General features: G+C 46.4%; 1 protein-coding gene across 1 annotated transcript in view; it reads right to left on the bottom strand.

The window, feature by feature from the left end:
- Positions 1 to 11,750, bottom strand: part of ZNF592 (zinc finger protein 592) — a 41,017-nt gene extending 29,267 nt beyond the window's left edge. The window contains exons 1-2 of the mRNA XM_033070207.1: positions 11,664 to 11,750; positions 5,633 to 7,944 (exon numbers count right to left, since the gene is read on the bottom strand). Of these exons, the coding sequence (XP_032926098.1) occupies positions 5,633 to 7,936 (2,304 nt within the window). The 5' untranslated portion in view covers positions 7,937 to 7,944; positions 11,664 to 11,750. The remainder of the gene's footprint in view (positions 1 to 5,632; positions 7,945 to 11,663) is intronic.
- Between the last annotated feature and the right edge of the window lie 221 nt (positions 11,751 to 11,971).

The raw sequence follows: 11,971 nt of genomic DNA, 5'->3' as shown, positions 1-11,971 counted from the left end.
ACCTACCAACTATTCAATTTCCCATACTGCTTCCTTCTTGCAGTTCAGTGATAGCAAAGCAGTGCACAGGTCCCATTGAGCAACTTGATTCATGAGCTTGAAAAAACTGTAGAATTGGGCTCACTAGTTGCCAAAAAAAGGCAAAGTCACTCATTAAGATGATCCATTCAAAAATACATCTAAAAATCCAGTTCTTTATGCTTCTGAAGTGGATGATTCAAACTTGTATCCTTTCTGCAAGACATGGAGATCCCATTCCACCACGGTATTCAGCTGGGACAAACTGCCTTCATCCTACACATATTCTGTACCAAAATAAACCCTGCTGTACTCTGAGAAACTGCAATCATGTACATGTTTCAAAATACAACATTAAGGTCAAGCTCTCCATCATTTTTTAAAGGTCTTTCCTTTAGAAAACCACAGCACCTTCTCAACCACACCATCACTCCCCTCTCTTCCTCCCACTTTCTCCAAATCACCTCCTTTCCCTGTTGTCCAGACCACATCTCTCTCTTTCTTCCTTCCAGCAACAGAACTGTGACCCAGCCATGCCATTCAGATTTTGGCCACACCTAGGAAAAAGTCATTTACCCGTTATCCATCCTATTTATGTGGGATTTACCCACAACCATGTAGGAATGTAACACCAGGTATTTCCCAAGCCATCACCTGGAAGAAAGTAAAAATCCAACAAGCCCTTTCAAGCAGGGAAACCTGAAAATGTCACAGTAATTCACAAAGTCATGGTAAGAAATTCCAATTAAAGTGAAAAGTATAAACGCAGGATAAGTTTTTCATGGAGCAGAGCCAGCTTAGGCTATTCCCCCTCTCCAATCCAATCATTCCTGCCTCTTATCACAGGGGGCTCATCCTTCAGCTTCTGGGTAACTAAAAACATCATCCTGAAAAATAAGTCTCTTTCCTGCTCTTTCTTTTCTCCATTGAGAGGAATGTTGGATTTGCCTTTACAAACAAACTGTAGGTTTGCTGATAAACGAAATTGGATCTTGAAAGATGAAAGAAGCAATGGGGGAAAAACTATGAATTCTGTAAGAATTAAAAATTTAAAGGGAGGGTTATACATTAGAGGGGAATCTTAGGTATCAGGCATTCCAGGAAGTCTGTGCCTCTCAAGTACCTCAGCCATGGGGAAAGAGAGGGAAATTCGGCCGGGCAATTAAGATAAAAAGGAGGCTTTGTCCTCTAAAAATTTGAGAGATCCCAGGGGAATGCCCCATGGTCTCTCCCTTTATTCAAATAAAGGAATCTTCTGCCTCCTTTTTGGACATAAACCTCTGGTGTTTGTGGATTAATTTTCCTGACACCATCAACCCCATTGGATCAGCCCCTCCTTCTTAGCAAGGTACCACACCAAAGCCATGTCCAAAACAGTTTTTGAGTTAAAAGCACCATAACTGAGCACTTCAAGGCCCATTTGGTTTCACAAGTTGAAGTCACATTTGATGTGCATCCAGGTTTGGTGTCATTTAACAGAAAAGCTTCCAAGAACACGGATCAAAAATCATCTGGCTTATCTTCCACAGATCTCCACCTTCTAGTACAAACCCAGATGTTGCAGATAAATTGCTTTTAGCCTTTCCCTTCAGCTGAAGTTGCTCTTCCCATAATACATTCATCTACCCTTTCCGAACATCCTCAATTTTTAGGGACAATCTGGTACCAAGAATAGTCAGATCAAAAGTTTTTGGCCATAATACAAAGGGGACCTGCCCTGCCACTTCTTGAAGCTCCTCAGAAGACATAAATCACAGCATGTCTTTATGAGGAAAGTATCAGTACTTCCTAGTTTCTCGGTGAGACATGGCAAAGAGTTTGTGCCTGAATTCTGAGATTGAATAAGAAATTTAAAAATACAAAAAATTTCCAAATACAAAAAATTTCCAAGTTATCAGAGTGCAGTTTTTTTACCATCTTTAAGAAACTATTACACCGCGTACCACCACTTCAAACCAGCATTCCAACGGAGTGACATAGACATCAGCTATGGAGGAAGAAACACACAGCTTTTGTTCAAAATGCACAAAATTATGATAAAACTCTAGATAATTAGTCTCTTGAGATATAGAGATGTGGTTCATAGTCAAGCTTGCCCACAACAAAAAACACTACTTCTGCATCCTGACAGATTGTCCCACCACTGCAGTGTGCTGTGGATCAAGCACGACAACTGGTATGGACTGGGATTTCAATTAGATGTACCAGTATGTGAATCAACACTTTCTGCCCTGTGGACATAGCGGTTTTGAACCACTACCAGGGCACTAATATGTCACCACAGGTGTTACATCAATGCCTTCCTGAGCAACGCAATTTCAGAGAATCAGAGAATCCCAGACGGGTTTGAGTTGGAAGGGACCTTGAAGACCATCTTGTTCCACCCCTTGCCATGGGCAGGGACACCTTCCACTAGACCAGGTTGCTCCAAGCCCCATCCAATCTTATCTTGAACATTTATGGTGATGGGGCAGCCACAGCTTCTCTAGACAACCGTCTTGGGTTACATTACAGGGTGTGATAAAAGGTATCTATTCTATCACCATCTGCTGAGGGTGGGGGCAGTGATCCTTATCTCCCTGGGAGATATTCTGCTAATGGGCATCCATTGAAACCAGGTAGGGCATTGTTCTTTATCTTTTCACAACCCATCCTGCCTCCAGGGAGTCATTTTCTGCTAATGGCCATTGAGTCCCACTGTGGGACTGATAAAATTACTGCATCCCATTGGAAGTTGCTCCAGCCAGGGGGAAGGGCCCAACATTTCTTACCAAAATAAAAACAGAGGTTTTGGGACATTAAGGGAGTCCCTTTCTCCACTGGACTCCAGAGGAAAACTGGATTTCTCCACATCACCACTGGACCTCCGGAGGGAAACTGCACCTTGTACAGGAGCACTGCTCCAACTGAATCACATCTGTCACTGCAGGAGGATGCAGCCACCATGGAATGGGACTGCTGCCATCACCCTGCCTGACGGGGTGTCAGGTTGTACTCTGACTTTGTCAGGGTTTGGGGTTTGTTTCTTTGTAGTACTGTATTTCTATTTTAATTTCCCTAGTAAAGAACTGTTATTCCTAATTCCCATATCTTTGCCTGAGAGCCCCTTGATTTCAAAATTATAATAATTTGGAGGGAGGGGGTTTAAATTCTCCATTTCAAAGAGAGGCTCCTGCCTTTCTTAGCAGACACCTGTCCTCCAGACTAGGACAACAACCCATGCCAGGGCCTCACCCCATCACAGGGAAGAATTTCTCTACACTCAATTTCTACCACTGCACCAAAAAACAAGTGTCCTGGCACAACTCTGCATATAGAAATTAGTTTTTAACTGCTTCTATAATGTAAGAAAATGTTTGCAAAATCAGTAACTTAATCCTCTCCTGCTTATACCAATAATTCTCTTTTATTCTGACCAAAACAGAAGGAACAATCCAAGGAATTCTATTAATGCAGAGTCAGGGTATCATCTTGGAAAGCGGTGGCCATGTTCTCCTATTTCAGGAGTTTATGACACACATTCCAACAGCTTCACCTACAACCTTCTCACACATGATTAATAGTATTACATTCATTAATACCCTCTATGCAAAACCTTCAGCTTCTCAGACCTTGATACTGCTGGGAGCTACACTGTATTATCCATGTGGACATATGATGTGAGTATCATCCACACCTTTTCACTTGGACAGCTCAGAGAATCAGGGACCCCTATGAGAACACTGAATTCCATTCACCCTTTTACCTCTCAGCCCAGTGACACTAAACACCTGGGCTCTGATAAAAGGCAGTGGGATGGTTTCCATCAGCTACTGCTAAATCCAGACACGCAATTACAGGCATGAGGCACAAATGCTTATTTCCTTTAGAAATGTAACTTTATTGAAACAGATGTTCTGGGAACAGCATGGAGCACCACTGGGCAGCCTGGAGGACAGTAGATATAGTGGAAAAGGACTCTCAGAGCAGTGCATGCATCCTGTGGAGTGTAAAGAGAGGAACTGGTTTCTGAAGCTCAATAGTAGCCTCTTTTTCCAGTGCTTCTCTTCAGAAAAATACCGCAAAAATAATCTCACATCTAGCTGAACTACTTGAAGTGAGAGGTCTTGGTTAAGTTACAGAATAAATTATTTGATTAAAGGCTAAAAATATTATCACACATTCTTCTCCTCTATAAGGAGCTCTTGAATTGATAATCCTACAACAGAAATAGGAAGTACATTTTTAATGCCACTGATTAACATTTTAGCTCACTTTGGAGCACTCACTGTATCCCTTCTCCTGGAAGTTTTAATGCCAGACTGCTGACATTTCCTTAAAAATAGCTGAATTACATTTAGTTGAAAATTATAGTTGAAATTATAGTTGAAAAATAAGCTAGGGTGTTGACAGAGTACAGTGCTCACTTGCCTGCCTCAGGCAAGAAACCTGATTATGTGGCTACACTGCCATTTTTTACAGTATCAAAATAATTCGGCCATAATCTATTTTTTTTTTTTTGCTAGCTAATGAATTTAAGATTACAAAACATCTAAACTGGACCACAGCAACCTCAATATTCCTGCAAGCCATTCAAAGCAGCACCGGGAGGCTCTGGGGAGTGCAACATTGTTCTGTCACTGTGTCAACAATGTCAGAACAGTGGTTCTGACAGCCACAGCAGAGATGTCATCCTCCCAAATGATGGCATAGAGTCCTGGTTTTTGTGGCCCTTGTATTGGGGTCCAGCTGTGCTGGCAGCCAAACCAAGCTGGAAAGCCTTCACCTTATCCAAAGAGATAAGAAGAAAGAAGTCCTCCTCCTCTTCAACTGCAGGTTGGTTAACACTTAAACAAGACTGACCATGTCTTCCAAAATAAAAGCCATAAACAAATTGCATGGTCCTGGTACACAACAATAATCACCTTCTCTTCATCAGGAGAAACCTAAGCTGGAGTTTAATTTAAGGGGATTCCAACCAGGTCCATAAGGGTGGTGGAGACCTGAGCAGGGCAGCACAGGAGGAAGGCAGGAAGCCACTAACAAGGCTCTTGAACCCTGCTATGCAATCATGGCACCCACTCACCCCGTTACCATCCAAAGGGCAAAAGTAGCCAGAACCAGTCTTCTCCCCACATACCACCGCAGGCCTGTCCAACACACAGTTGATCTCACTAACAGCAACAATAACACCCAATGTACAATGTGTTACACGAAAGGTTCTGGCACCAGTTCCAGGAAAGGCAACACTATACTGTGCTAGATCTCTTCCAGCCATGCTTACAGCACAAAAACCTGTTTCAGGTAACGCTCCGCTGATCCTCCCCTACAGCTTTTTTGCACACCTCATCCAAGTGACCTTTCATCTCCATCACCTTTCTTTGATACTCAAAGATCTCCATAGTCTCCTTACTATGCTCTTTTTACTGGCAAAGGGTAGAAAGAAGGCAAGCAAACAACACTAAACATCTCTTCACGTGCACATGTCTGGGCTCATGTGCATTCCAAATCCTCCCCATACGCACTTCTTCAGGCAAAGTGACTCATTTGCCACCACAATGCCTACTTTTCCCCTTGAGGACAATTTCTTTAAACTTTGAGAGATTTAACTAATAACATTAAAATGATGACTTACCAGTCTCTCATTATCTTCTGTGGTTCTCTGGTAATGAGCTGCTAAAGAAGTGTAATCCTGCTCCTGCTTGTTACACTCCAAACACTTAAGTCCATGACGGATTAGCCTCTGTGGGTCTGTGTAGAGAGGCAAGGCTGGCTGAGTGTTCACAGAAATCCCTACCCCGCCTCCTGAAGTAGCACTGGACTTAGGTGGAGGAGACAAAGTCTGAGGAGTTGGAGAGACTGAAGAGCTTGTAGGCGAAGGTAAAAGCATTTGGTCTACGGAAATCGGTTTCATAAGCAGCTGAGAACACTGCATGATAAATCCTTTGCTCTTATGATCTCGTGCATGTTTAAGCAAGCTACACTTATTAAAAAAAAGGAGCATAGTTGAACACTGAGTGCACATGACTTCAATGTGAACGCTTCGCCTACTATAGTGTTGAATCAGGCTTTTCTCTAAGGCAAATGAGTCCCCACATTCCAGGCAACAATACCCAGAAGCAGGTAAATTAATACTCGTGTCAGGCGGGGGGCTAAGGTTCGGCGTATATATCGGCACTGGATTGGCACTGTGCAGCACTTTATGGAATGCCTCCATGACAACAGGAGCAGCTTTCTTGACTTGGTGCACCAGCGGCACCGACATCTGTGTCACTTGAGGCTGGTTTCGCCTCTGTGCTGATGTCTTCACTGTAACAGAAGCAGCAACACTGTGGGGGACCAAGTTGAGATTTGCCAAGTGCACAGCTTTGGGAAGAAGGCTGGAGGTGTTCGTGTTGGATGGCTGCATCACAGTACCCTGCTGCTGCTTCTTGACCCCCACTTTTATGGCACCGCTGCCGCAGTTTGGCAGTGGAGACAAGGACACAGTACACGTGCTGTTTGCAATATCCGTTTTCACACTGTCTGAGTAAGGACTCATCACATTTGACAGCTGGATAGCCACAGCAGCCCTGTTTTTGGTTGAATTCCTGCCAGCCTCACTTTCTGTAACTGCACTGGTGTCAGGGGATGGGAAAGATTTCATAAGATCTTCGGCAGAAGAGGTTTCTGCAGGTGACTCTTCTGAAGATTTGCCCAACTCATCATTTTCTGGCAAAATTCTAGTTACAGTCCTTTTAATTTCACCGGAAGATGTCTTGATAGTCTTTATTCTAACTTTGGGAATAGCTGGCGGAGAGCCAGCTGCCATGGAAGGAGAGCCTTTCCCACTGCTGTCACTGCACACACTCCGAGGACTCTCAGGCTGCTTGCTGGCCTTCCTCACCACCTCCAAGGGGCTTCGGGGACTCTTTGGTGACTTGGGCATTTTTGGACTTCCCTTCGTCCCGTCTTTAAAAGGACCAGGTTCCTTGGTAAAATTTGGCTGATCGCTTTTTGGAATGCACACAACCTTTTTGGCCTGAAGAGCTACTAATGCTGCCACACAGGATGACAACTTGGAATGAGTTGGCTTTAGCCTCTGCCGAGGTGGTATCGACGAAGCCATGTTTATCTCGGGCACAGACCCCTTGCTGTCTCCTAAATTATTGTGAGGGAGGTCTCCAAACACCAAGCCTTCTCCAAGAAAGCTGTTGGTAGCTAACAAGTCCTTGCTTGACTCTGCAAACCTCTCCACTGCTCTGTCTTGCTCTCTCCTGCTCATTTCCAGCCTATTCTGTGGCTGGCAGTGGATTTCCATCTTCTGTTCCTTTTTACAGTACTGATCAAACATGCTTAATTCAGGCTCTGGCACCTTCCTGAGATGATCTAGGACTGAAGCCCCTGTTGGTACATATATTGAAGGCGGTGGAAAATACGGAGTTTGGGCATGTTTGGGTTTATCCCCAACATTGTTATCTTTGAATGTATCCTCTGGTTCAGGGCTGGAAATGGGGCTAAACTGACTAAATGTTGGCAAAGGCTCCGACTTGGACTCGTCCAGTTTATCAGAGTAACCTCTCGAGCTGTCACCATTAATAAAAGTTGATTCAAACTTGCCATAATTATGGACTAAAGCATGAGCCTCGGCTGGCAGATCGGAGCCACGAAACCCGTTGTGTAACAGACCAGTTGCAAGGTGATTCCCCTCCTTTTCTGCCTCAAAAGACTCCTGGCGACTTGTGTTCTTCACTATCACACTCACAACAGGTGCATCAGAGGGAGGCAGAGAGTGGGATAAGGACACATTCTCATCGATGCACATTCCCGATGACTTCAGGTGATTCTCACTCTCCTCCCCAGCTGACGGGATGGTCTCCTTAGCATCGAGACTAGTTGGATCAGGGATGTCAAAAGCAGCCAAAAGGTCATCAAAGTCAGGGGTTTTCATGTCCCCCATGATTAAAGCTACAATTAAAAGCACAAAAAATACTTTGTCAAGTATATTTCCCCCATGGACAAACTTAGTAAGACCCACATGCATCAACACCTCCTGTGACAAAAAACACAGCTGCCCAAAGCTGGGATGTGGGCAGAGCTCCTCAGAGGTGCTTCAAGCAGTATGGTGAGAGACAGCAAGCATCCCCTTATCCCAGGATCCCTGAGAACTAAGCTGGTACAAGCACGACCTTCGAAACGACATTCAGCTCATGAGGGACATCTTTTCAACCTGCCAGGTACACCACTAATCCAAATCCAGCCATCATCATGAGCCTCAACAGAAGGTTCTGAAGCACATTAGTAGAAGGGGTTTTTTTGTTTGGCTGGGGTTTCCATAGATCTAATAGGAGCAATCCCTGCTGATTTCTCAACAAATTGTCACATTTGAAGAACTCAGTCCTTCCTCAAGGAAGAAAGGCAGGAACAAACAGATGGCCCAGGAGACACAGACCTGAGAAATGAGATGAATCCCTACCCTGAGAAACTTAAATAAGAGAAGTCTTCAGTAAATATTTCAATACAAGAAGTTTCAATACAAGTTCCAAGAAGAAGGGTTATTTGAAACAGGTGCAATCCTTAATTAGGATGTGAAGCAAAAACTGCCCAAAGACAGAATAAAGAACTATATCCAAATTGTAAGAAATTGTGTTCCCAGCCAGCTCTTTCTTTCTAAGCTCTTCAGAAAGGAAGTAGGGACTTGGGACACAGCAACCTACAACAGGAACAATCAAGCGCTGATGAGAGGCATGAAAATTGACAGCACAGAATTACTAAAACATTTGTGTTCACTACTATCAGGGATACTAGATTTACACTGTTAAACCAAAATATTTTCAAGCTGGTACAATATAGACTTCACAAATATTTAATGAGTCATGCTTTTAATGTATTTTATTTAAACTCCAAATTTATGTGAACTGTTGCATGCTGCATGTGGGGGAGGGGGAAAAAACCAAAATGTGTCAACAGAACTAGCAGGGCACCACTTCCTGCTTGGCAAGGAGCATCCACAGGCAAGGTAAGTCCTGCCACACTCGACTTGGGCTGCAACAATGCTGCTAAAGCCAGCAGTAAGCAAGGGAGACTGAGGGAGTGGCAGGATTCCAGGACAACAGGGAAGAACTGGGAGGAGCAGTGCAGGCAGAGAGGAGGACCATGGGACAAGGACAGGCAGAGAGAAAAGCCATCTGATGCCTTCTCAAAAGGGGCCTGATTTAAGGCTGTTGTCATTGACGATTCAGTTTAGAAGTTTGTCAAGCATCCCATTCAAACCAAACAAAGCTCAACCCCTCTGGCCAGACTGCTGGACTGAGGAACAACTCCTGGGCCAGGAGAAATCACTTCAGAATGGAGCACAGGGACACAGTGATATACGAGCTTTAGCTCAGCTGTTCCTCCAGACAAGTCCCAGAAGTGCTGGGATCTACTGGATCTACTGCAATACATTCTGCAGAGATTTACTTGTCTTAGAAGTGGTTTGCTGGGGCTGAACTTAAACTCGTTCTTAAATTAAACCACAAGTATGAAGGTCTGTATAGGGCTATGCAATAATTTACAACCACGTCCCTCAAGGAATCACAGCTGGGCGTGAAATCCTTGGAAGCCCAAATTATCCACACACTCCACAGCCAGCATTTGATAAGGACTTTGGAAACCACAAAGATTACTGTAGCTGGCAACGGCATGGACCTGAAACTTCCCATGCCTTTGGCTGGAAAAACTTGTACCAGCTGGGAGAAGAGCTAGGCACCACACAGATCCCAAAATTTGTGGCACACAGATCCTTCCAAAAGAAGACATTTAATTCCATAATCTGGCATGCTTGACTTTTGTATAGAGAAAAATGAGCCTGCCAATCATTCTCGACCTTCCCTTTCCCACTTTGGAACACCTCTCTGCATCTGTGTTTTAAAATGCAAGATAAAATAAATCCCACGTATCTGCAGCATCTCAAAATATCCTTTTCTTGGATGAAACCTTGCTTTTTCAGAAGTATTTGTGTTCATCTTTGAGTCTTATAAAACACCATTTTACTGTCTTTGCAATCATGAGGACACAAGTCTCTACCAAAGTATTTCTCCACAAAACTGCATCTTAAACTTGTCATATACAAAGCTATGCTTTCTCAGAATAAACTAAGTTTTGACCCAGATTCTAGATTCCAGTATCTTATCAAAAGAAGTGATTTCTAAATAACATAAATTTAAACTTTGACTTAACAATGTTTACCTCTGATCACAGATAACAAACAGAGAAAGGATAGTAAAGGAAATTATGTAAACCAGCGTGTGAGGAAAGCTAAAAAAAAAAAGACCTTTATCCTTATTCCAGCATTCTTGTGCAAAGGACTGCAAACCCAAGCTTGGGATCCAATGGAAACATGGAGGTTGAGATTTGCAAAGCAGTAGAAGAAGTGAATAAAAGGAGCAAAGAAGGCCTTATGAGTAAAGAGTGTATTTCAGTGTGCAAACTCAGCCTCACTACAGCACATTTCTCAAGGAATTGGGAAACCTAGAAGGCTCCAAGTCATCCAAAAAAACCCTGGGGAAGGACGTGAAATCTCAGGGCATGTGCTACAGATAAGCTTCAAAGTCGAGGAGAGGCACCACAGGACCCACATCCTGCACTCAATACAAACCTTTTGCTAGTGGTGCTATTCCCAAGGATTTCTGGAGACTGGAAGTAGATGCTCTGCAGCTTTCAAACTAGGGAGGAGGTTTGAGATTGCCACTTAATAGTGAAGTATGAAACCCCAGGTATACCAAGGAAATTAATCCTAGAATGGCTTGGGTTGGAAGGGATCTTGATAACCATCTAGTTCCAATTCCCTACTGTAGGGGATTATTTATCATGTACAGTGCCATCACCAAATACTTGTAATTCTGCAAAAAAACAGTGTTCATAGGAAAACATCGGCCAAGGGCTGCTCAAGCCGGGATGGTGTCTCTGGGTGGGGATGCAGAGACTGCATGACTCTGGAATCCCATGGGAACGCAAGGATAGCGGGAGCCGAGGCGCGGGGAAGGCAGGGGATGGGGGAAGAGCCGCGCAGAGGCTGTCAGGGCTGCGGAGCAGGCACGGGGCAGCCGCAGCTGCGGAGGGCGAAACCGGAGGGCGGCTCAGTGGCAGGCGGGACCCGGGGCTGTAACACCCGCCAAAGTTTCACGAGCTCGGTGCAGTTCTCAGTGCGAATGGGGCCGCTAGGCTGGGCACTCGTCCGGCCCGTGGCACTCCTACACACACAGAGGCACAGAGGCACAGACCCACACACATCCACACACACCCACCACCCCACTCCCACGCCGTCCCCACCCGAGACAAAGGCCGGCCCGGCCGCCCCCTCGCTGACAGCCCGGCCCGGCCCGGCCCCGCCGCACGTGGGCCGCCCGCCGAACTTTGCTTGTCCCGGCGCCGCCAGGCCGGGCCGGGGTGGGCCGCCGCGGGCACTGCAGCCGATGCGAGGCAGGGACCTGAAGAATGGGGAGAGGTGGCGGCCTGCGGGCCGGAAGAGCCGGTGCGAGCGCGCAGCGCTCGGTGCGCCGGCGGCGGGGCCGCCCGCCCTGCCCGCGGGGCGGCAGCACCGCCCGGCCGCGGGGCCGGCGGGAGGGAGGGAGCGCGGGAGGGCGGAGGGCAGCGGGAGGGGCGGGCCCGGCACGGCCGGGCCCGGGCGGGCGGGCAGAACTCACCCACGCAGGCAGCTCCTCCGGGCCCACCGGGCCCGCGCGGCCTCACCCCACACCGGGCACCAACGGCCGCAACATGGCGGCGGCGGCAGCGGGTGGGGCCGGAGGTGGGGCCAGGGGCGGGGCGGGCACAGCGGAACCGCCTTCCCTTCCCTTCCCTTCCCTTCCCTTCCCTTCCCTTCCCTTCCCTTCCCTTCCCTTCCCTTCCCTGCCACGCTACAAGGACTTGCCACCCCGGGGCTCCGTCTCCGCCTGCCCTCCGGGAGGTTTCTGACAGAGCCGTCCACAGGCCCGGCCCGGTCCCGCCGCCC

The sequence above is a fragment of the Catharus ustulatus genome, chromosome 12 (genome assembly GCF_009819885.2).
Source record: "Catharus ustulatus isolate bCatUst1 chromosome 12, bCatUst1.pri.v2, whole genome shotgun sequence".
Classification (NCBI taxonomy): domain Eukaryota; kingdom Metazoa; phylum Chordata; class Aves; order Passeriformes; family Turdidae; genus Catharus; species Catharus ustulatus.
The sequence above is the reverse complement of the archived record's forward strand: the minus strand, read 5'-3'. Positions and strand labels throughout refer to the sequence as shown.